Source organism: Pholcus phalangioides, unplaced genomic scaffold (genome assembly GCF_987345545.1).
Source record: "Pholcus phalangioides strain wild (caught in Gottingen) unplaced genomic scaffold, Ppha-v1.0 ptg000009l_1, whole genome shotgun sequence".
NCBI lineage: Eukaryota > Metazoa > Arthropoda > Arachnida > Araneae > Pholcidae > Pholcus > Pholcus phalangioides.
The window spans coordinates 54,093,175-54,117,086 of NW_028301602.1; the positions used below are offsets into that span (position 1 = coordinate 54,093,175).

At 40.6% G+C, this 23,912-nt stretch overlaps 1 protein-coding gene across 1 annotated transcript; it reads right to left on the bottom strand.

Annotated features, from left to right (window-relative positions):
* Window positions 1–13,227: 13,227 nt before the first annotated feature.
* On the bottom strand, window positions 13,228–16,923 carry LOC149083310 (uncharacterized). Its single transcript, XM_089236929.1, has 2 exons — window positions 16,577–16,923; window positions 13,228–13,881 (listed from the first exon to the last, which is right to left on the bottom strand). Exons 1-2 carry the CDS (start codon window positions 16,844–16,846, stop codon window positions 13,330–13,332), a joined length of 822 nt encoding a protein of 273 aa, XP_089093055.1. The 5' UTR covers window positions 16,847–16,923; the 3' UTR covers window positions 13,228–13,329.
* Window positions 16,924–23,912: the final 6,989 nt, after the last annotated feature.

A 23,912-nucleotide genomic window follows, 5' to 3' on the forward strand; every position in this document is an offset into this window, starting at 1 on the left:
TTTTTGAGTCTGGTACTACCAAATGCCGACGAAGTGCCCTTCTTATCAAATTTTCCGGCTTTACTTCCTATAGATTGTAGATTGTTATCGTTGGCACTCGGTAGTACCAGACTCATCTCTAAGGCTGCCGGCACACTACGGTTCGGCTGGTGCGGTTGATCTTATCAGCAACCGTAGAATTTCGCGTGAAACACACACTGCTGTTACCAACCGGGGTTTTTTTATTTGTCACGTAACATCTCGGGATTGGCTAAATTATTTTCGCCAAGCTGAAGTTGGCTCCAGTTAGCATGCAAATTCGTGCTCATAAGCTGCATTGCAGTAAAACCCCCCTCTTAACGGATACTCCCTCTTTTACGGAAAAATAATAATTTACAGTTGTATAATATATAAAAGTATGAATTTCAAACCTCTTTTTAACGGTCACCCATTTTACATATGTATTTAATTTTTTTGTCCTGTCCGTGTTCACAGAAAGGAGGGGTTTTACTGTATATACTAATAAAAATATTCATGTAATGAAATTTAATTTTCTGTAACAATATTTGCCATTTGAAATTAATTCAGAGTTGAAGAAAGACAGCCTACAAGTTGACCCATTTTTGATGCTTTTACGATTCGTGACCAAATCGCACAAATTTTTTTATATATGATAACTAGAATCATCATAATTAATTTAAATAACATATATATTAAAAAACTATTTAAGTAACATATTTTTGAAGTTTTGGCTTGAAGAAAATTATTGGCCATGAATTTAGCACGCTTTTCTTTGTAATTAAAGTGAATTTCCAATTAATTAAATTTCTAATTAATGGAAATTAAGCACAATAATTGTAATTTTGGGAAACCCCATATGACCAAAAAAAAAAGTCAAGGATAAAATTATTTTCTCCTATTTAAAAAAATATATATTTCTTTTGATGGTCAGGAAAAAAAAAATTCAGATAGGAAATTGGAATGAAATTTCTGAATTTCATGTCTTAAAAACTGTAAAAAATCAATTTTTTTTTAAAAACATTATGATACTCATTAGATCTTTTAATTCCCAAAAATGTTCATTTGGATGCATACATTTTCACATGCATATTTACATGCTTCACACTAAATCTGTTTCCAGACACAGATTTATGGCTTCGCCACGTGCTGGCTATTCGAATTGCTCTGCCCCCTATTCACGTTATAATTTAAAGTTCTTGACCATGAATTACTCAAATTTGCCGCCCCTCTGAACTTGCTACCCCGGCCCGCTTAACACCCTGTACATACGACATCAGGGCCGCAACTAGAGAGGAGCAGGTGGGACTGGTGCCAGGGTCGTCTTAAGAGTATTATGGGCCCCCCCCGGGCCAAGTTGTTTTTAGGAGGCCCTTCATGGTAAATCCTTGAAAATTTCAATCGGATCTCATTTTTGGGAGGCCCCTCTTCTCTTGAGGCACCCGGGCCGTGCTCGGGTGGGCCCATGCGTTAAGACGGCACTGACTGATGCCCCGAACTCCGAGCCAGACAGGAGCGCAAACGTTAACCTTTCTTCTCTCCTTCAATATGAAAAGGGGGCGCCAAAATGCGTGCTTGCCCCGGCTGACCACGCATGTCGTTGTGGCCGTGTACATCAGTATATATGTTGCAGGGTTTAAGGTACACACAGGGCCGCAGCTGGATACTTTTTTAACTGGAGCTAGCAAGCTTTTGGCGTCCCCGTGTAAGGAAAGGTTAGGAGTGGTGTTAAAGGGGCAATTCGGCGCCCCCCTAGTTCAGCACTCGATACAGTGGACCCGCTCTCCCTAGTTGCGGCTTTGTGTGTGTATGTAAATGAAAAACTACTTGAAAAGAACGGTAAGTGTGAAAATTGTCTTAGTGCACTCTCCGATATTACCCGCATACAACGTTTTGTCTAGATCAGCGGTTCTCAATCTTTTTTGACCCACGGAGCCCTTTCCAGTATATAATTTCTATGGCGGAGCCCCGTAGGCCTATTTTTTATTTATTCATCAAAGTTACCGATTTATTTTTATTCAAAAATATCAATAATTATTTTTTTCAAATTTACTGGTTCTTTTTTTATTTTCCTCGAGGGCCGCGGAGCCCTTGGGAGTTCACACGGAGCACCGGTTGAGAACCGCTGGCCTAGATGGGTTTTTTTTCATTGCAAAAACAACAGATAGACAGCCACATTCATATACGATACAAAAATAAATACCAAAAAGACAGAATAATGAAAGCAAAACACACACAATGCAGCTCTTAGGGACGTATTTCCTCCCCGGTTCATACTTAGGCTTTTAATAAACGTTTCAAAAGTTTGATATGGAGAATTTGCAAATATAAAAATATATTCCTGCAGATGTCTGATTATTTTTACTTCTAATTTTTTATGAATTCATTAGAAATGGTTGGGCCCCGTGGTAATTTGTCCTCTTTTGGATGAGGTAACTAATTGGTTTTTTGCTAAAACGTTATAATCGGGATCCAATGCATTTCATTCAAGAGACTCTAAAATATACATCTCGGTTTTAGCGTAATCATGAATGAATGTCATTATGAATGTCATTATAACCGAGTTTTAATGTATGCTCATATAGGAAAGCAAAAAAATTTCACTAGTTAGAAAAATTTAATTTTTTGTTCCTTGGTTTTTTTTATTGTTATCAGTGCAAAAGCGCCAAACAAAGAATTAGCTTCTGTCGAATAGAACTTCACTATACAGTTCTTCGAATTTGTCTTTTGCCCTCATTTTTATGGCAACCTGAGAAGGAGAGCAATTCCTTTGTCCAGTGCATCCGAAATCCCATCACCCTCCTTGTCAAACCACTTAATAGACAATGGAAGAGAGCAACCGTAGGTCCAGCCGAACCGTCATCAGGGAGCTCAAGCCTTCCCAATACATGATGGCAGCTTTCCGGTTACCCCAACCGTCCAAAAAAATGTGGATTTTCTCGGTTGAAAAAACCGCGCTCAGCGGTTGCAGTTGTATCTGTGCGTTGACAGAATAAAACTATAGATGATGCCTTTCCCCCCCCCCCTCAACTTCAACCGCGTGCAACCGCGCCGTAGTCAGGTCCCAGCCTAAAGATGCCCGTCACTCAGCTACGGGGGAAATGTTTGAAAGAAATAGCATACCACAACCTAACACTCCCTTATTCCCAATTAGACGCCGGCAGTCAAAGCTTATGCTAATGCAATTGATTGTTTTCTCATCCAAGATCACGGAACCCCCTCCACCGAAGACTCTCCCAGGACCCCTGATTAAGAACCACTGCTTTTGACCAAGTAAAAGCAGACAGAAATGGTAGAGTGGAGGGGAGGACCCCTCGTTTTAAACTTTAAGGAGGCAAAGCAAAAAAAAAATGGTTCTTACATTAAAAAAAACTTTGTTATGGCACTATGAAGTTCATCGGGGAAAAGAGGGATATCCCGACAAAAGTACGGGGGAACATCAAGATTTCGGACATGCTTTGGTGAGGCATGGCCTAAAAAAAGTTTGGGAATTACTGCTCTAGAGACAGATTTAGGCCCTTGAAACAGCTTTAGGTTTAAGAAGTTAATGTACCGCGCACACACACACACACACCTATTTTTTTTTTTCGATTTCCTAAAAAACTTGATAATACTTGGACTTATTCCTTTCTTAAAACTGGCAATTCAAATAACTATGATATTCGTACGAAATCACAAATACGTACTCATAAGATTTCAAGTTCATACCGAAACAATAAGAAAAAAAAAACGAATGTTTTTTCACCCAAAATATAGGATGTCAGAGAGAGAGATTACGTATATTTTGTCGAAACGCATAAATGTATGGAGATGTCAAAGCATCGGGTCAACAAGTAGCACCGAGTCATCCATTGTCTCTGAGAAATATGTCCGTCAGTGAAGACAAACAAAAGTGGACAGAATAATAATAAAGGAGGAGAAACAAGGAGGTCAGGGAAAGATTCTGAAAACATTTATTCTTTCATTTATTTATTGTATTTCCTGGTTGATTTCGTAACGTTTTCGTACTCCATTTGACCTGGTGAACGAAATTGATTTAATCGTTGTCATGACGCGAGACGATTGTGATTGTTTTCCACTTTTTTACCCAAATGTTCGAAAAAAACAGCGAAGACCACTTAAGGGCGAATTTACATCTTCAGACACTCACTATGTCACACCGACATGGACAGATAAGGTGTATTGCTACAGACATCCACTGTGGCAAATATGAACAGATAGTATGTATTAAGAGATACAACACAGCAGTCACACACTTCGGAAAAACATTGCACGCACTTTTTTTCAATGCTATTTACGCGTTAGGGGTCATTCAAGAATTACGTCCGCATCGATGGGGGGAAGGGCGTTTCGGGTTTGCTTACTTTTGATGACAAAGGGGGGGGGGTTGAATGATGCTTACGTCATCATCCACCCTTTATAAAAATATGAAATATTCTTAATGGCATCTTGCTCGGTGTGCCAAAAACGAAAAAAAACCTTTGTGTAGTTTGTTTGCATCTGAACTAACATTCTCCCTATTGATAAGTCCTCGACAGAGACACTTTAATGATCTCTATAAGTCCCGCGGATCCTTCAGGTGATCTGAAACTGTGTCGCGCGTCAATCAAGTGATCCGTAATTATGCCACGGATTATACTTGATTAATCTGGGAATGTGCCGCGGGTAACTTGAGTGACGTAGAACTGCATTGGGGGTGGGGGCCTACTTCAGTGCTCTAAAATTGTATCAAGTTACTCAAGGGATCTCTAAATGTTCCACGGAGTGCTTAAGTGTTCTGGAACTGTGTAGCGGGTCACTTAAGTGATCTGAAAATGTGCCACAGGCCGTTCAAATGCTCTGGAATTGGGCCATATGTCACTGGATGGGAGTTAATCTTATCTTAGATCTTAGTTAAAGCTGCTTAGTTCATTTTTACAAGATTTAGGTGAGCCACATCAGATAATCCCGAGGGAAACATTTGGTCCGCGAGCGGACCATGGGTTTAGCATATATGGCTTAGAGGGTGGGTCGCAATGAATTTCTTAAAAATAAATTTTGAGTTGTTAGCCTTCAATTAGCACTGGTATAAACAGAACTTGGTAAAGGTATTTTCTTCCGAAATTCTAATTTTTTTAATACTTTTTGCATTAAAAAATAAATTTTTGATCGTATCGTCTGGGGGGGTGGCATAGGAGGAACTCGTGCCCCCCCCCCCCGTGTACGTCTCTGATACCAATATTCGTTAGGGGGGTTGGGGCAGAGCTGATGAAATTTTGCTGACAAAGGGGGGGGGGCAAAAATGGCTAAAAATCTGCTTACGTAATACTTGAACAGCCCCTTACATATGTATAGCGAAATTTCGATGCGGCACTATTCTGCCGAACAAGAAATAGTATAGTTTCTAAGGGATTTCCTCATTTGCCACCAAATTTATACCGTTGATGACGTGTCTTCTGTGAATCGGCGTTGTTAGTATTGTACCAATAAAAGAAATGCACCTGTAAGTATTTGATCACCATGAAAAAAATATTGTTACGACCTATATATCGATATCTGTTGATACCGGTTTCGGTATTGCGCATTGGCGTGCTATTGGCGAAGAACTGGTGGAGGGTTAGACAGAAGCTTCCAGAAGGTTACGCCCATCCAGACAGTGGCGCCACAAACCTAGTACTATGAAATAGAAATTTGTGGAATGTTCTTTTTTTTGAAGTTTCGACCGGAGCTATAAATATAAGGCGATCGCAAGAGAGAGCTCAGAAGATAGAGATTCGACGAAAATTGAACTTGAGCGAGAAAGTTGTTAGCTCTCTGATTAGCCTGTAAATACGTGTGTGAATAGCTGTTCTGTAAATAAATCTGTGTTTGTCCGTCGAACCACTTCTTGTTTTGCAATCTCGAGTCTTGTGGGACATTATCCGGAACAATATACAGTGTGGTAACCATCGACCGCTCAATAATTTTGCACACGTGATTCTTTGTGAAAAACTAATATGGAAAAGTGTTTTTTCCGTTTTGGGATAAGAAGAATATTTAATGAGTTATAATGTTTTGAATTTTTGTGAGATGTCATTTTTGTAATGGTGAGCTACGCGCCAAATAAACAACGAATGCAAAATTCTTCCTCAGCAGAGGGTTGCAGGTTTTTTCAGAAGGAGCTGTTTTTTGAATATTCAATCCCGTTGGAAAAACCAAGATCAGTTATTTTCTTTCACGATTGGTGCTTTTTCCTCTTCGTGTAGAGCAGTGGTTCCCAACCGGGGGTGCGGGAGAGCACTTTTGGGGGTGCGAGATGGAAAAAAGGTTACATATCGACTGATTATTCAGGAAAATTAAAATGTTGGTAAAAATTGAGTTTCAATTCCTACAAATATATGAATCATACCAATGTTTTGACGCCTCATCTTCTGACTTCTGCTCGCCGAAATGTGTTATACGAATTTTGTGCGTTTTTAAATTTTTTTTTTTTCGATTAGTGCATAATTGTTTTCCATTTAGGTTGAGGAAAAAATACCATTAATTTTTTTACCCAAACTATTCCGTGGCTTGTTTATATTTGCATCTTGTGCTATTTAGCACTAGCTGATACCCGGCGACGTTTCCCGCCCCGTAAAAAATTTATATATGTATAGCTTATTAATTATTTCTTAATCAAAATATTTCTGCATTAAGTAAGAAAAAATTACTTTCATTTTTTAATTAATTTTAATTATTTTAATTTTATGATTATTATTAATAATATAATTTTAATTAAAAACTTCGGGCAATCGCTTGTGGATACACAATATTTTTGTTTGTCCATCTGGTGTGTAGATGTACAAATTTTTAGGATTACCAACACGCGAACAGGCGACGTAAAGCTGTCCGTGTGAAAAACAGGGTTCAAGTACGTTGATACCTGCCACTACTAACAACTGGCCTTGCGATCTGTTGATTGTCATGGCAAAAGCTAAACGAATCGGGAACTGTAATCGCTTGAAAGTGAATGGCATTTCTTCGGTGATAATTGGGGTACGTGGAATGAAGACGTCTTCTCCTTTGGCACATCCAATTAGTAGAATCGTTGCTTCGATGATGTAATTGTGCAATTTCTTCACGCAGAGTCTGGTGCCATTGCAGAGTTTCGGTGTCTCCAAATTTCTTGAAAGCATTATAGGTGCTCCGACTTTGAGGGTCAAGTTGTATGGTGGCACACCCGGAATATCCAAAGAGTTCAGAAATTCTGCAGGATACATAACTGTCTGCGCTGTGTCTGTGACAGTGCCAACAGATTTGTAAGATCTGGAGTCTCCTGGAATAATTTTCAGGATTTTTTCGTTGATCTTGTTCACACTGTCATTTTTCGGTGCCAGAATCGCTCTCAGAAAGCCACTCATGGTTTTGGTCATTTTGTTGAATTTTTGGGAAGACTTTGTCTGCAAGTTCTTGAACTGAGTTTAACAACTGGCAAAATCCATTTGGGAACGTAATCGGTCCAGTGCTTGGGTCTACTGGTTGGTCAACTGATGTGAAAATTATACCAGTGCTGAGTCATTTTGCAGTTGAACTCGCATGTTGGTAGATAATGATAATTTTTTAACTTGGTGCCAGAGTGTTGATGATTTGAGGCAAGCATTGAGTTCATCAGTTGGCGTTGAACATTTTTATTCCCAGTTTTGTCAGCGTAGTTGTTGTTCTCTGTTGTTAGCGACGTCATACGTCCAGCTTGTGCAGCGAATATTATTCAAACGCCTTTTACGCATTTTTTAAATTGTAACTATACCTATACGATGGGCGGTTGATGAGATAAAGGCCGTATTAGCACTTACAGGACACCCTGTATACAGGCAAGCAAAAATACCCGGCGCTTCCCGGGTTTTCTTCAATTACTGGGAGGATTGGAAATGTGACAAACCGTTATAAATGAATAAACTGTTATAATAATAGAATTAAAGGTGTGGCAAACCATTGTAAAGGCATATATTCACGTCTGAAACGCATTGTTGGAAACCACGGTAACCAAAGTAAACGTTCCGAAAGTAATTGTTGAGGCCCCAAAACCATTGTTGCCCGACAGTTTTTTGCCCATTTCGGGCATTTGCCCAGCTCTGACGAACTTTTAAAGTAGCCTACGGTTCAATCCCGGACCTGTTTGGTATATATGCAAAATCTGGCGACGATCGGTCTAAAACTGTAGATTTGTATAAAGAGCATACATACATACATACTTTCACATTTATATACTAGCTGATACCCGGCGACGTTGCCCGCCCCGTAAAAAATTTATATATGTATAGCTTATTAATTACTTCTTAATCAAAAAAATTTCTGCATCAAGTAAGGCCCCTTTCACACGGAGCGGATGCGGACGCGGATGCGGACGCGGGTCCGCATACCCTTTCAAACGAGCGCTGAAGATGCGGACGAATCGCCCGCATCTTTAGTTCGAAATTCGTGCATAAAAACTGTTTTTTCGCAATTTTTGTAATTATTTTTCTCCTTCACCCCTGATTCAGTGCCCATAGGCAGCCTAGAGGCATTCTTTGGTGGTTTTTATCATTGAGCCTAAAGATGCCTCTATTCCGATCCTCACAAGTAGTCGATGGGAGAAAATATCTTAAAATATTTTCAAAAAATTTTGAAAAAAAATCAGTCGTTTCGGAAAAATATGAAAGAAAATTCCAAAAACACATTCAATGTTCGAAAAATCCAATCCAAAAACATCCAAAACATTCGATGTTCCAAAAAAAAAAAAAAAAAAAATTCAGCAAATATCAAAGAATTTGCAAGTATGAAAAAAAAGGGGGGGGGAACTTTCAAAATGTCTGTGCTTAGAAATATTCACATCACAATTCTGTCTTAGGCCGGGATTACACTATAAAAGTTTTGTAAAAGCTCTTTGATAAAACGTGAAAAATTCAACCATTAAGATCACCGGTTGCATTTGCTTGAATGCAACCGATGCGCCTATTGGTTGAATTTTTTAACTTTTATAAAAGATCTTTTACAAAACTTTATAGTATAATCCCGGCCTCAAGTACGGATTACACTATGAAAATTTTATAATAATTCTTTTAAAAAAGCAACTAATAAAATTATCGGTTGCACTTGCAATTTATTAGTTGCTTTTTTCAAGTTTTATAAAATAACTTTCATAAACCTTTTAGAGTGAAATCCCATCCTTAGATTAGTCATTTCTGAAATATAAAATTTCATTTTTTCAGTTTATAGACTAAATATTTAGTAAAATAAACTTGTAGGTATTCGGGGGGAACCACCAAAACTATTCAAGCGCTAGGGTCTTCAAACGTCTTAATCCGGCTCTGAGTGAGCACCGTACGTGGATAACGTTGTTTAATAAAAGTATTTTTTTTAAAGTTTAAAAAAATTAAAAGATTAGAAATTTAAAAACATAACAAATATTTAAAATAATATTTCAGATATTTATGTTTTTAAATAATTTTAAAAATTTAAAAAGAAAAAAATTAAAATTTTTAAATTAAATTTAAAAGTTATTAAAGTATGTAGTCAATTAAATATTCGTAATGGCTTATAGTTTTGGTCCCGTCAGTGGCCGTTGTTGGCAGGTTTTATTATATAAAGTTGTGAAATATGGACAAAAGGCAGTTAAAGTTTCTATATCTCAATCTCAGAAGGAAACGAAGGGATACACGTATGTAGGTACATTATATACTTGTATTAATGAGCAGGGACCATCATATGGTGTTTTTAAGGGTACTTATGGCAAATAATTAAAAAAATTCCGTGAAAAATCACCTTCAAAAAGTAGCCAAAGATGCGGACGAATTCGCTCCGCATCCGCATCGTCTGAATAGCTCCGAATAAACCTATTGTCAAAACTTCTATGTGCGGATGCGGAGCCCGCACTTAGGTTTTGACACATGCGGACGACGTCCGGACCCGCATGAACATTTCCTAGGTGCGGAGATTTTTCGGCTCGTCTGAAAGGCGCAGTATATTCCAATTGTTAAAACTTCTTCCGGACCCGCGTCCGCATCCGCATCCGCATCCGCTCCGTGTGAAAGGGCCCTAAGAGAAAATTACTTTCACATTTTTAAATATTTTAATGAAAAACTTGAGGTAATCGCTTGTGGATACACAATATTTTTTCTTTTTCCATCTGGTGTGTAGATGTACGAATTTTTTCTATTACCACACGCGAACAGGTGACGAAAAGGTGTCCGTGTGAAAAACAGGGCTCAAGTAAGTTGATACCTGCCACTGCTAACAACTGGCCTTGCGCTTTGTTGATTGTCATGGCAAAAGCTAAACGAATCGGGAACTGTAATCGCTTGAAAGTGAATGGCATTTCTTCGGTCATAATTGGGGTACGTGGAATGAAGACGTCTTCTCCTTTGGCACATCCAATTAGTAGAATCGTTGCTTCGATGATGTAATTGTGCAATTTCTTCACGCAGAGTCTGTTGCCATAGCAGAGTATCGGTGTCTCCAAATTTCTTAAAAGCATTACAGGTGATCCGACTTTGAGGGTCAAGTTGTATGGTGGCACACCCGGAATATCCAAAGGAGTTCAGAAATTCTGCAGGATACAGAACTAAATGTCTGTGACAGTGTCAACCGATTTGTAAGATGTGGAGTCTCCTGGAATAATTTTCAGGATTTTTTCGTTGATCTTGTTCACACTGTCATTTTTCGGTGCCAGAATCGCTCTCAGAAAGCCACTCATGGTTTTGGTCATTTTGTTGAATTTTTGGGAAGACTTTGTCTGCAAGTTCTTGAACTGAGTTTAACAACTGGCAAAATCCATTTGGGAACGTAATCGGTCCAGTGCTTGGGTCTACTGGTTGGTCAACTGATGTGAAAATTATACCAGTGCTGAGTCATTTTGCAGTTGAACTCGCATGTTGGTAGATAATGATAATTTTTTAACTTGGTGCCAGAGTGTTGATGATTTGAGGCAAGCATTGAGTTCATCAGTTGGCGTTGAACATTTTTATTCCCAGTTTTGTCAGCGTAGTTGTTGTTCTCTGTTGTTAGCGACGTCATACGTCCAGCTTGTGCAGCGAATATTATTCAAACGCCTTTTACGCATTTTTTAAATTGTAACTATACCTATACGATGGGCGGTTGATGAGATAAAGGCCGTATTAGCACTTACAGGACACCCTGTATACAGGCAAGCAAAAATACCCGGCGCTTCCCGGGTTTTCTTCAATTACTGGGAGGATTGGAAATGTGACAAACCGTTATAAATGAATAAACTGTTATAATAATAGAATTAAAGGTGTGGCAAACCATTGTAAAGGCATATATTCACGTCTGAAACGCATTGTTGGAAACCACGGTAACCAAAGTAAACGTTCCGAAAGTAATTGTTGAGGCCCCAAAACCATTGTTGCCCGACAGTTTTTTGCCCATTTCGGGCATTTGCCCAGCTCTGACGAACTTTTAAAGTAGCCTACGGTTCAATCCCGGTCCTGTTTGGTATATATGCAAAATCTGGCGATGATCGGTCTAAAACTGTAGATTTGTATAAAGAGCATACATACATACATACATACTTTCATATTTATATATAAGATGTTGTGCTTAGATTTGATACTGTCGGAACACACGGTTTACGGAAAATTCATCGACAACAATTCACTGCCAGGAAATTCACCGCTAGGAAAATTCACCAACCAGCAATTCAACGACGGAAAATTCACCGACAACAGTTCGTCATGAAGTTACTGAGTCAGTGAGCTAGTGAAATATTGAGTGACGGAGCTAGTGAGCGCGAGCTACTGAGTCCATGAGCGAGTGAGTGAGCCAGAGAGTGAGTGAGTGAGCGAGTGAGTTGTTGTGCGAGTGAGGGAGTGAGCGAACGTAATAGTGAGGGAATGAGTAAGCGAGGAACCTTCCAATTATAAATATCGGGAGAACGGATTTTTTTAAATATAAAATATCAGATTTTCGTGAAATGAAAACAGTTTTCTTCGATTTTTAACGGAATTATTAACCTCTGTCTATCGGGAGAAGGGATCTGTTGGGTCCATGAGCGGGTGAGTGAGGGAGCGATTGAGTGAGTGGAGGGAGTGATCGAACGAGTTAGTGAGTCCGTTACAGAGAGAAATATATATATATATAGTGAGCGGGCGAGCGAGCTACTGAGTCTGTGAACGGGCGATGTATGTGAGTATTGACTGCGCTATCCAAGTGAAAATGCGCTTCGTCTGTCCAGAGGATATTCAAGGTCATTCTGAATCGACTTCAACGCGAGCTACAAACTGGAGTCGAGCGTCATAATCATGTGGAAGCAACCGTTGCACAAGTGAACGTTTGTACGGGTAATATCGGAGGATATTCCACATGATCTTATTGACAGTTGAACGTGGCCTATCCAATGCCTGTGCTACGCGCCTGACACTAATGTAACCACTAGAATTTGAAGCTCCGTCCTCTTCTACCCGAATCGAAACCTCCTTGTACTGCGGCTATAGACACGGGTTTTCTTCCCCTTGAAGGACGAACAGCCAACGATCCTTGTAGTTTCAAATTTCGTTATCATACTCCGAAGGTTTCTAACATTCATTGGACCTTTTCGAATCCTCTTCCAAGTCCGATATTTCCGTAGAGCAATTACTGCGGAATTGCTGTTTTGGTAAAAGAATCTGACCAAGAAAGCGCGATCTCGTAAACTTATCGTCATTGTGAGCAGCAAACATATTGAGAAACAAGATCTCCGCGAATGTTTCTGGGTTTTATAACAGCTGCTGCTGACATCACATAAATTTACATGTTTACTACAGGCATTCAAAGTGAAACGCCCCCTGATGGTGACATGTGCAACTAATCCCCCCCCCCCCGATGAAACAAATTCCCATCGCTTCATGAAGTCCTCCGCAAAATTTCACTCTTTTCTGATGACTGGTTTCGTCTGTAAGCTACTTTAAAATAGGGTCTTTTAATTATGGACGCCCTGTACAATGCAATGTAACAACATTCCACCTCCTGCGTACGAGCTTGAGTACCGTATATACGGGATGAATGGTGATTTTCAGCCTCCCTCAATGTTTACTTCATGTCGACACCTCTGACCAGGTTTGGATCGGGCGATCGACCCCCTTTCCCTCAAAGAGCCCGATACTATCACAAGACATACGGGACAGCGCAGTGACCATTAATAAATAATAAGTCAACCCCTCCGACACATCACCCTGGATGTACGGATCTACAGTGCATTATAGTGGAATTTAAAAAAATCGCAGACTGAAACTGTACTCAAAAATTACATTTGCTCTCGTTGGAATTCCATATCTATTTTTATCTACTCTACGATAATATAACTAAACTCTAACAAACTGGCGTCGAAATTGCCCGTCCACGCGATGATGAGGTGTTTGCTGCTTAATCTCGATTCCAGAGCAACAAGTCGTTTCTGGAGGTTTCTTTGTGGATCAGTTGCGATTTCTTCGTGTTTAAAATTTTCAACCCGAGCTTAGCCTCGAACTCCTTCCGGCAGTCAAGCATAGTGCAAGCGGCGTAAGCTTCGGAGCACTTGGCAAAGCCAACTAGAAATCTGGTGGTGACGCCTCTCTTCACCGACTTATCCATACCGTCTTTGCAGATTTCCGGCTGCTCGACACTCACCACTGTTCCGAAATCTTCACAGAGCGACCTCACGATGCTAATTGGGGTATCCGACGGCATGTTGTCGATGGATACGATGGTGGGCTCGTCCCTGAGGCTTGCCTCGAGCGCGTGTTCGGTATCCGAGATAAACTGGAGTAGCATCCCCATGTTGAGAGCTTTCAGGGGCCATCGTCCGCCGACCATCATGTTAGGTATCGTGCTCGTCATTTCGTAAGCATCGTTCACCGTGTGGAAAAACACCAGAGAACCGATCCACTCTTTCCTATGTTTGCTCCACTTATCATACAGGTCGAATATTTGGCTATACTGTAAAAAATAAAACAATACATCAAAAAGGGGGGAGAAAAACCACTGAAAAACACATACTCATGCAAGTAGATGGCAAGTATATCGCCATTTTATTTGTGCATCTAGTATAACAATATTCAAGTCCGTAAAGGATTTTGTGAACGGTTCAATTTCTTGGCTTTAGATAATTTTTGATGCAACGAAATCGTTGAATACGCGCCTCCTGCAGAGTTTACCCTCGGGCTCTGCCACGAAGCTCGGCTGGACGGGATCTCGGCAACGGGATAAGTCCAGTTGCAAACTTCTGGCATTCATTCATGCAGAGATGACTCAAAAGGGCGTAACCAGAAATTTCGTTCGGGGGGGGGGGGGACCAAAGTGACAGAACAATGGATTTGCTTTTTCGGTCATTTTCTCACATTTCGGGGAGGGGGGGGCGACCAGACCCACAAGTCCGTCCGTCCCCCTTGATACGCGTGTCAACATACATTGTAACATCACAAATCATTATATCATTCTTTTTGAAAGACGCGAAAATGCGCTCGACACCGAAAACTAAAATTTCCAGTACGCGCTCAGCTGGCCGAATGGAGTTTCCGAAATCCCGATTGTGAAACTTCAGAGTGACTACGGTTGACAACTTAAAGCTATATTGTCTAGAGTCCTATTATCGTATGTGCGATGGTGGAGTTGCGCTCTTGAGAGTATAGTATACCTCATAGACTAAAGATATAAAAATAAAGATATTATTCTTACTCTGTGGTATCCCTGCTGAAGGACAATGGCGTTGACCACACCGCTCGATTCCCGTCCTCTTTGTAATAAGAGAAGTGGTTTTTTTTTTTTATGTCCAGGGTGCCCGGATCAAATGCCACTGATTTCAAACAGCGATTAAAAATCACTAATCAGTAGTTTCTAATATAGGGTACCGATATTAGAAAATACTGACCTTCCAACACTGAGGTTTTGGCGACAAATTTCCCGAGAGCGTCATTTTGTGTGCTGCCATTGTCACGAGCAAACAAAGAGAAAATGGTATCACCATGGGAGAAAGCGCAAATTTTTTTGTGCTCTCATCGACGGTGAACCTGATCATTTTTTCAGATGAAGCAACATTCCATCTGTCCGCAGGTTTACCGAATCTAGGGCTCAGAAAGTCCCGTAAAGTTTTGAACTGCAAAGAAACATTCTCAAAATAAATGTGTGGTCCGGCTCCATCGCGTGATACGGTGATTTGGTCATTTTTCATCCGGGCAACCAAAATAATACTGTGTAGTGGTGTGTTTTGGTGGATTTTTTTTTTTTCTTTTTATATAATGTTTCAGTGTTGCTTTCGAAATACTCTTCTTTTCTTCTCAAACTTCTTGTAAAGTGTAGGAACGGCTGAAAATTTGGACATTTGAACCGGATAACCTAATGCAGTGGTTCCCAAACTTTTTGAACAACAACGCCCTTTTGTTTGACAGGAAATGTATCGGCGACCCATCCCCTACATATCCCGGAAAACTGGGGCATTCCCGATTTTTGAAATAAATGTCTCGAAAGCATTTTTCGGAACGCTTTTTCCTCTCAGTTCCAATTCATCTACCACTGCGTAATCAGTGATGAATTGGGGGAAGAAATATTTTTAGTTGGCAATGCTCTTTTGTTATAAAATGAGAAATGTATGAGGTGTATCAGACATGGGCTTAAGTATTTAGCGGCCCGGTGCGGAAACAGCTTTGCGGCCTTTTGAAACGGGGTTTCCCAATCTCCCAGTGTACATGAACACCCTGGTGCATAGTCCTTTTGAACGCTAGGTTTACAGGGCACCCGAGAATGAACATCAAACTACTATTTCATGGTCATAAAAAAAATATTCGAAAATAAATTTGAACGATAGTGCCCGCTGTTCAGCTAAAAAAATTGCAAGTTAACTTGCTAAATACTTGAAGGTTGGGGAGGGCTGTCGGGGCTAGAGAACCGATTATCAACTGGGCAACATGCATAAGTTTGTTTTTCAATGAAACACTTTTCTCTATACCCCTTGGTTTGCACCTGCTGAAAATCGGAAGAAAGCCCACTTCATTATAGAGGATATGACATTTTGAAGGGGGTTAGATGATTTCTGCTGTGCCGCTTAAATGGTTAACGAAGATATGACATTTTGGGGGATGGGGGGGGTGGTTAGTGATTTCTAATATCATTCCTTATACGTAGACATTTAATCCAAATAACCTCGTATAAAATTTCATTTTCTGATAACTTACGAGGTAAGGAGCTCAGAAAGGCATTTGTTTTGACATTTCTTTTTACGCTGCGAAAAATGAAAATAAATTTTTTATTTAGACTTTTCTACTTTGGAATATCTTTCACGACCCACACTTTGGGAACCACTGCCCTAATGCAATCGACAGAAGCTAAAGTAAAAAAAAAAAGTGAAGCGACCTTATCCGGTGGTGGTCGATCTCGAATTTAACTCCATAGATTTCACCAACAAATCTAATTTCATCCGTACGGCAGACCAACTAACGGTATTGCGGTATGCGCAATACCGTTGTTACCTCTGAAATTTTCTCATGAGAGAGCTTAAAAATTCCTATTCTTTCAGTTTTGTCAATAGGATACTCGTGTTCAGCAATGCGTAGTTATTGACAAAACCGGTAGGTCTTATTTTTTTGAGATCCAATGACTACTGCTGGTTGTGTCCGGAGTTTTAATTAATGTTTCTCACCTTCGAAAGAGCGGGAATGACTTCGATGGCTCCAACTGAATTGTCGCAAGACCACAGCGCCACGATCTGATGATATTCCATAGGCACACTGGGTTTGCCGTCGACGAAACTCTCGGCTCTCGATTTACCGAATAAGACTCCGGTGGCGTCTACTTCCATGGCTTCCTCTTCGTTCGTGTTCCCATCGTTATTACCACTTCCGCCCGAGACTTCTATCTGATTTGCCTTCTCCATCTCAGTCGTTGCTTTTGCCGTTCCGTCAATTTCCATAGTCCTTTCATGGAGGAAAAATAGCCATTCATTAACAGGTCACGTTGCATAAAATGACAAAGGGAAATTTTTCCAAACAATATCGGAAATCCGTAAGAACAACGAATTTCATCCTGAATGCAGTTGAGCACTGAGAGGTAGCAATGTTGGGGTTTTGAGATCCAATCGCCATCCGGTTTCCCAACAGATATCAAACCCACTCCCCTTTCCCTGAAAGATGGGGTATTATGGCAGGGCCGTCTTAAGAGCTTAATGCCCTGACCTCAGTGATTTTCCTGAGTCCCATCCATCTGGCTAGAAATACTCATCGAATCATCATTTTAAAATTGAAGCAATCTGTAAAGGCAAGACTCATCATCCTCCATCTTTGAACAAAAAACTGGTTGATAGCCGCTCCAAGTGACGTCTAACCCTTAAAAAACAGCAGGATAGGGAACAACGCAATTGGATACAGCGATAATACTGACGTCACACTTCCCTCAAAAATGGTGAATAGGTCAGCCTGAAATTTCGAGGGGAAGTAAGAACAGCAATTGACTACAGCGACAAAATACGGATGCCAGACTCTTGCTCAAAAATGGGTGCCTAGTATTAAAAACCTGATTTTCAGGCAGGTTTTTTTAGCCAATCCGTGTCGAGTTGCATGCTGCATCGATAATTTTCCTTCTGAATGTGTACTGTCGTAATAACGGGCTTTTACTTGTACTAAGTGACTACTCCAAACTAAGTCGAGAGAGCAGGAGAGCCCATTGATGGTTTAGTTTGAGGTCTTAGATTATTCCGGATATAAAATAATAGTGCGCAAGAGAGAGAGTTAACAAATAATTAACATTTATTCAGTTAGAAATTGTACGTGCCCGCGACGGTTATAACAACAACAAGAAGACTCTGGAATATTATACAGATACATGAGAATATCATACCGAAACGTGAGAGGGCGCGCGCGTCACAACAGCAATCTCGAGGGATATTGCGTTGCCACAATGGTCAGATGGCTACCGATCGCGGTACACAACCCAATGTTATTATGCATGTTTTACGCAGGACTCTCTCCGCATGGGAATCAACCGTGCATTGTCCGGGGCAGGAGATCTTCTCTAGTGCATGAGTAGGTTCCTCAGACGACTCTTTGCATAGTCTTCCTTTTTTTTTTTTCTTTTAAACCGACACAACTCAGGTCTATCGCCATCGACAATTTACTACCTAGAAAGTTGTGCCGGAAGCATGGCCCCCACATCCTAGAGTAGGACCCCTAGGCTAGGATCTTCTGCGGGCCCCCCCTGACCAGACTTTCACGGGCCCCTCTATGGTGGATTTATAGTGTAAAAAAACAAAAAAATAATGAAAATCATCCCGGGCCCCAGGGCTGGAGCCTTGCCAGCCCATCCCTTGTGGGGCCGTGACCGGAAGTGTAAGTGTGTGTACCTAACAGTCTGAGTGTTTATTTAGTGTTGTGTCTTATTTTTCAGTGCTGCCATCTATATTTCAGAAGTGAAGTGTGATGGTTGAATATTTGTACTGTTTGTCTCTGTGTGGCGAAACTTTTTAACGGGGAGATCGGCTCTCATTTGTACCTCGAAGTTGGGAACCACAGAAAACCAACTTCAGCCGACCACCACTGTGGCGATGGTGGGGCTCAAACCCATGTCTCCGCGATGTGAGTCCGTCACTATGACCACTCGACCACCACAGCGGGGACTTCGCATAGCAATTAACATCAATTTTGTCCAACTTGAAGGGCTCGCCTTTGTTCAACTCAATGCATCATTCGGCCAGGAAGCCCCATAATGCATGGCCCTGCTTTCACCGGCAAAGGTTATCTCTTTGTAGGCCACATTTGGGCGACGCGTCAGAAGTTGTGCATCCCTGCTATAAGGGTTATAGATGAAACTCCGGTCGAATCACCATTTGTATTTACAGTAAAATAATAACATTATCAAGTTCAAATAAAAAAAAACGTTGCGTATATTCCACGAACTCCATAACGGGATACAAAATTTTGCTCGGGGTTTTTCACCTCTAAAACCTGTCAATAATGGAACCGAAAATTTGTCCGCTAACGGGAGACAGCTGTCCGTTAACAGCTATTAAAATACATCGATAGCCTTATTCGGCGGGATTTAAAAATGTTCATCATGAGCGATTTCACAGTGCTCTGACCCCTGAAAGTGAAGAAATATAAGCGATGTCGGATTACATTACTCAACTGACTAATAATATGAACGTTTATGATATATAAGATATATATATATATATATATATATATATATATGTGTGTGTGTGTGTGTAAAGCCAATGAAATGCAACTTCATATCGAATTCTAAATTTGTTAACGTAATACTATGTTGAACTAAAAGAAACGGTATATATTGCGAATCAAGAAAAAATGAATGATATTATACTGAAGGGGAAAACGAAAAATATGAATTTCCTCCCATTTGCGAGGAGAAATTTAGTATTACCATTTACCGAGCAAATCTTTCAGACGGGAGACCATACTGGAACTCACTGTGACCGTTCGATGACGAACTTTTATTTTTGTTTTAAAACCATTTCTTGGATCCACACCAAACGCGTGGACTTTCCGACTGTTTAAAATGATTTTTTTTTACCCGTTGATGTGAGAGATGTATTCTCTGAAAGAGAGCGGCCAAGAAAAATTTACCAAATCTAGAAGTTTCGCGAAGATTCGGAAGATAATCAAACCCCAGTCCCAACTAACATTAATGCCACTGTAAAAAATTTATTTGGAATAAATGTGTCTATGTCATTGATGCATTTTGTTACGGCCGATGTACAGGGTATCCCAAAAAATGACTGGACGAAAGAACGTAGAAAAAAACACGAGAGGCGATAGAAAGTCATTCAATATAAAGGTGCCTATTGCCAACCCATTCGTTGTCGAGTGACTTCTACTCAACTTAATGTATATAGAAACATTTATTACTGGAAATGATTTCTAGTGGTCGATATTGCGTTGTGTGTATCAACAAATGAATTGACTAACCCAGTTATTTGATCTAGAGTAACTCAATCCATTGATTAGACGAACGGAGGCGATTTAAAAAAAAAACATAACATAGATATTTATTCTAGTATTGGCAGAGAGAGAGAGAGAGTTACATCGTTAACATTGAGTGACAGATGTCCCCAACATCCAATTGAATATATTATAATATCCTCACAAGGGGGTTTAACTTATTTCCCAATGGATCTGAGAGTCTGGTCTAAACTTTAACAGCACCTTAACCATTACATACATGACATTCAAATTAAGGGAAAAGTGGATAGGCGTACTCACCCTGGTCCTCGGTTGAGATGCGGTTGACATCCTTGATCTGCTCGTTGCACCCACTGACAGTACTCGTAAGTCCACCAACGTACTTTCGGGCACTCGGTTACGTGCATATAATCCGGCATTCTCCTGGGTTCATTCGAACGGAACTTCTCCGTTCCTGGCCATACAGCCGTTGCCGTTTCTCGGCTCACCATTCCAGACTCTTTTTCGACTTCTCCGGCACACCGCCATTCTGCTTCAGTCGGCCTGAGTCCTCCTACTCCCCGACTCGCTTTACATTCTACAGAAACTTTTCCCTCTCCACTCGAAAACTTCAAATTCTCCAAGACCACTCAAAAAGTGGGCGTTTCGCCGCTGCTATATTTTTTCCGTCTCTTTTCTGTGCCTGCCAGGATGCGAGATATTTCTAAAATTCGACAGATCTACAATGAAACTTTTTCTATTATTTCTGCAGGTCAGTCTCGTTTTTATTATTAAATTTAACTGTTCCTTAAATTTTACATTTTGGTTATTCTTTGAACTGATCTCGCATCCTGCTGTAGCTATGTTTATGCACTTTATTTTTTGCTTCAGCAATAATAGCATATCTTGCTTGATTTTTGAAGCCCTATCGCCTCGATTTTATCAATTCCCTTTATTCGTTCCATTTCTTTTTTGTACCACTTCTTCTTACAAGACAATCTAGTCTTCCCATCTGGTCAATTTACTTTTATTGGCCGGAGATACTGAATCAAACCCTGGTCCTACAGTTAACTACTCTCCACCACCCCGTCATAACAGATCCAATATTTCCTCTGCAACTGCTATCCCATCAAATAATTCGTCTGATACAGCCATTCTCCACATTATTCAAGGTCGGATTTAAAGGGGTGCGGAAGGTGCGGTGGCACCGGGCCGCAAAATTTCAAGGACCCAAAATTTTTTCCAATAGAAGCCCTTTCCTTTCTCAGCAGATGTTTTGGAAATTTTCAATTAAAACTTATTTTTTTCCTCATTAAATTATTATTGATTTTGAAAGGAGGCTATCAATTTAAATCCCCTATAATATAATTTTTAGTGTTATTAGGTATGGCATTAGCTTATTTCAAAGAGGAAAAGAGTGTATGCAGATGGTCGCATTCTTTACCCTTGAAAAAGTCGCGCTTTTCTTTCGGCCGTTAAAGAATAACAGGGCTATATTAACCAACAAAAAAAAAACATGCTTATATATAGGGCATCAAATGAAAAGGGGCACCACAAAAGAAATCTAGTAATTTTTCCCCCTTGAAAACTTCCCCTCCCGTTTGAGTTACCATCTAGTCTGGAGCAGTGGCGTAGCCAGGTTTTGGTCCGTGGGGGAGCGAAATTGTGAAAGGCGCCATTTTTTTTGTCCGTGCTTAAGGCGCAAACTTAAAATTATGCATTAGTGGAAAGAACTTTATAAATTTCCCAATTTAAAAAAAAATCAAATTTATTTTGTTTTTCAGTTGATATTATTTTTCAAATTATAAATTAATTACTTTTCAGTGTGTGTGCGTGTGCGCGAGATATATATACACTGCTGGCCACCGTAAATGCAACACCCTGAAAAAAGCATGCAAATGATATGAAATTTACAACATGCATTAGCGGAGGTGAGATATGCAAATGATTAGAATTTCAGCGCAGACGCACATCACGCGCGCCTGTGGCGCCACTTCAAAGCGCTGTTTAAGGCTTGGAAATTTCGACGATTTGAAGTACGGAAAACAGCGATCATCTTTTGATCAAGTATCCGAGTTCGACAGAGGAAGGATAGTGGCCTACCGAGATTGTGGATTATCTTTCATGGAAATCGGTAGTCGTGTTGGACGAAACCAAACAACTGTAATGCGGATATGTGATCGTTGGATGCAGGAGGGTACGACGGACCGACGTGTTCGATCGCATCCACCTCAGTGCACCACTTCACGTGATGACAGGCGTATTGTGCGCATGGCAGTGACGGATCGCTGAGCCACATCACGAACCATAGCACAGCACATTCAGTCTGTACCGCATCATCCAGTGTCTGCGCGTACCATTCGACGCCGTTTACAGCAGAGTGGTCTGTCCGCAAGACGTCCATTACTTCGTCTACCCTTGACGCAGAACCACAGACGTCTCCGCCGCCAATGGTGCGATGAAAGAAGGATATGGACGGCACAATGGAATGAAATTGTCTTTACTGACGAGTCACGCTTCTGTCTGCAACACCACGATGGTCGGATTCGAGTCTGGAGACACCGTGGAGAGAGGATGCTGAACAGCTGCGTTATGCACCGCCACACTGGTCCTGCACCGGGTATTATGGTATGGGGCGGTATTGGATATCACTCTCGCAATCCTCTAGTACGCATTGCCGGTACTTTAAAAAGCCAGCGCTACATCTCCGAGGTGTTGGAGCCAGTTGTCCTTCCTTACCTTCAGGGCTTGCCCACAGCCATATTTCAACAGGATAATGCGCGACCACACGTGGCACGCATTGTCCAAAGGTTCTTCGTCAATCGCCAGATTGAATGGCTTCCCTGGCCAGCTCGCTCTCCGGATCTTTCGCCGATAGAAAACATGTGGTCCATGGTTGCTCAACGATTGACCCAGATTACATCCCCAGCTGCCACACCAGATCAACTTCGGCAACGCGTGGAAGCTGCTTGGTCTGCTGTACCCCAAGAACACATCCAAAGTCTCTTTGAATCAATGCCGAGGCGTGTGGCAGCGGTGATCTCCAACAATGGCGGCTACTCTGGCTACTGATTTTGGCAGGAACCACACTTCACAGAAGTCTATAAATTTAATCATTTGATGCTTGGTCAACATGTTATCTACAAAATAAATATTGTTGCGATATCTCTTGTCTTTCTTGGTGTTGCAATTTGGGTGGCCAGCAGTGTATATTAATTTTTTAATTAATTTTAAATTTATGTTTTGTGTATTTATACAAATGCAAACACCAAAAACAACTGGGAAGTCACCCTAAAAGGTAGTTGGAAAAAAATTTAGATTAAAATATAAAAAAATGAAAGGAGAAAATAAAATAAAAAGGAAAAAAAATTTTTTTTTTCTCTCTCTAAAATTATTCCAAGATATGAAAGCACAGAGCATCTTCATGCTTCCATTTAATCGCTTTTATCATGTTACACTCTTATCGTAAGCACGTATCACATGTACACTGTTGTTATCATCATCATTTGGCGTCCCATAGGGGAAAAGCCTAGGCAAATTTTGCCCATTGCTCTAACACCAAGTGGTTCAACATGAGTTCACATGTACACTACTTTAACTGCCGTATATACTCGTGTATAAACCGACCCCCACACTTCAGGACCACCAAAAGAGCAATAAATTGAAAACCCGTGTAGAAGCCGACCCCAAAAAAATCCGTGCATTTTAGAGAAAAAAAATTATGTTTTCACGTTTTACATGAAAAATGAATAGCTCCTCTGTAGCTTAGTGGTCAGAGCACTCGTCCGGCAATCGAGGGACCCGGGTTCGACTCCCGGTAGAGGCAGAGATGAGTTTTTTCCTTCCTTAAAAAATTAACATCTCAAATAATAAATATCTTCACAACATCCAGTCTTCTGTATATCTTGAATGTCAGGTTTCTTCAAGGCACCACTTTTTATAGTTTCTTTAACATCGGAACTCATCCATTCGACCAGACCAGACCAGACCCAGAGTTTTTCTCCCATGCCCAGCTCAAAAAAGGCTGATTGCGGGACTACGAACGGGCCCAAGAGGGGCCTATGAAGGAGAGAAAAAAAGTGTTTG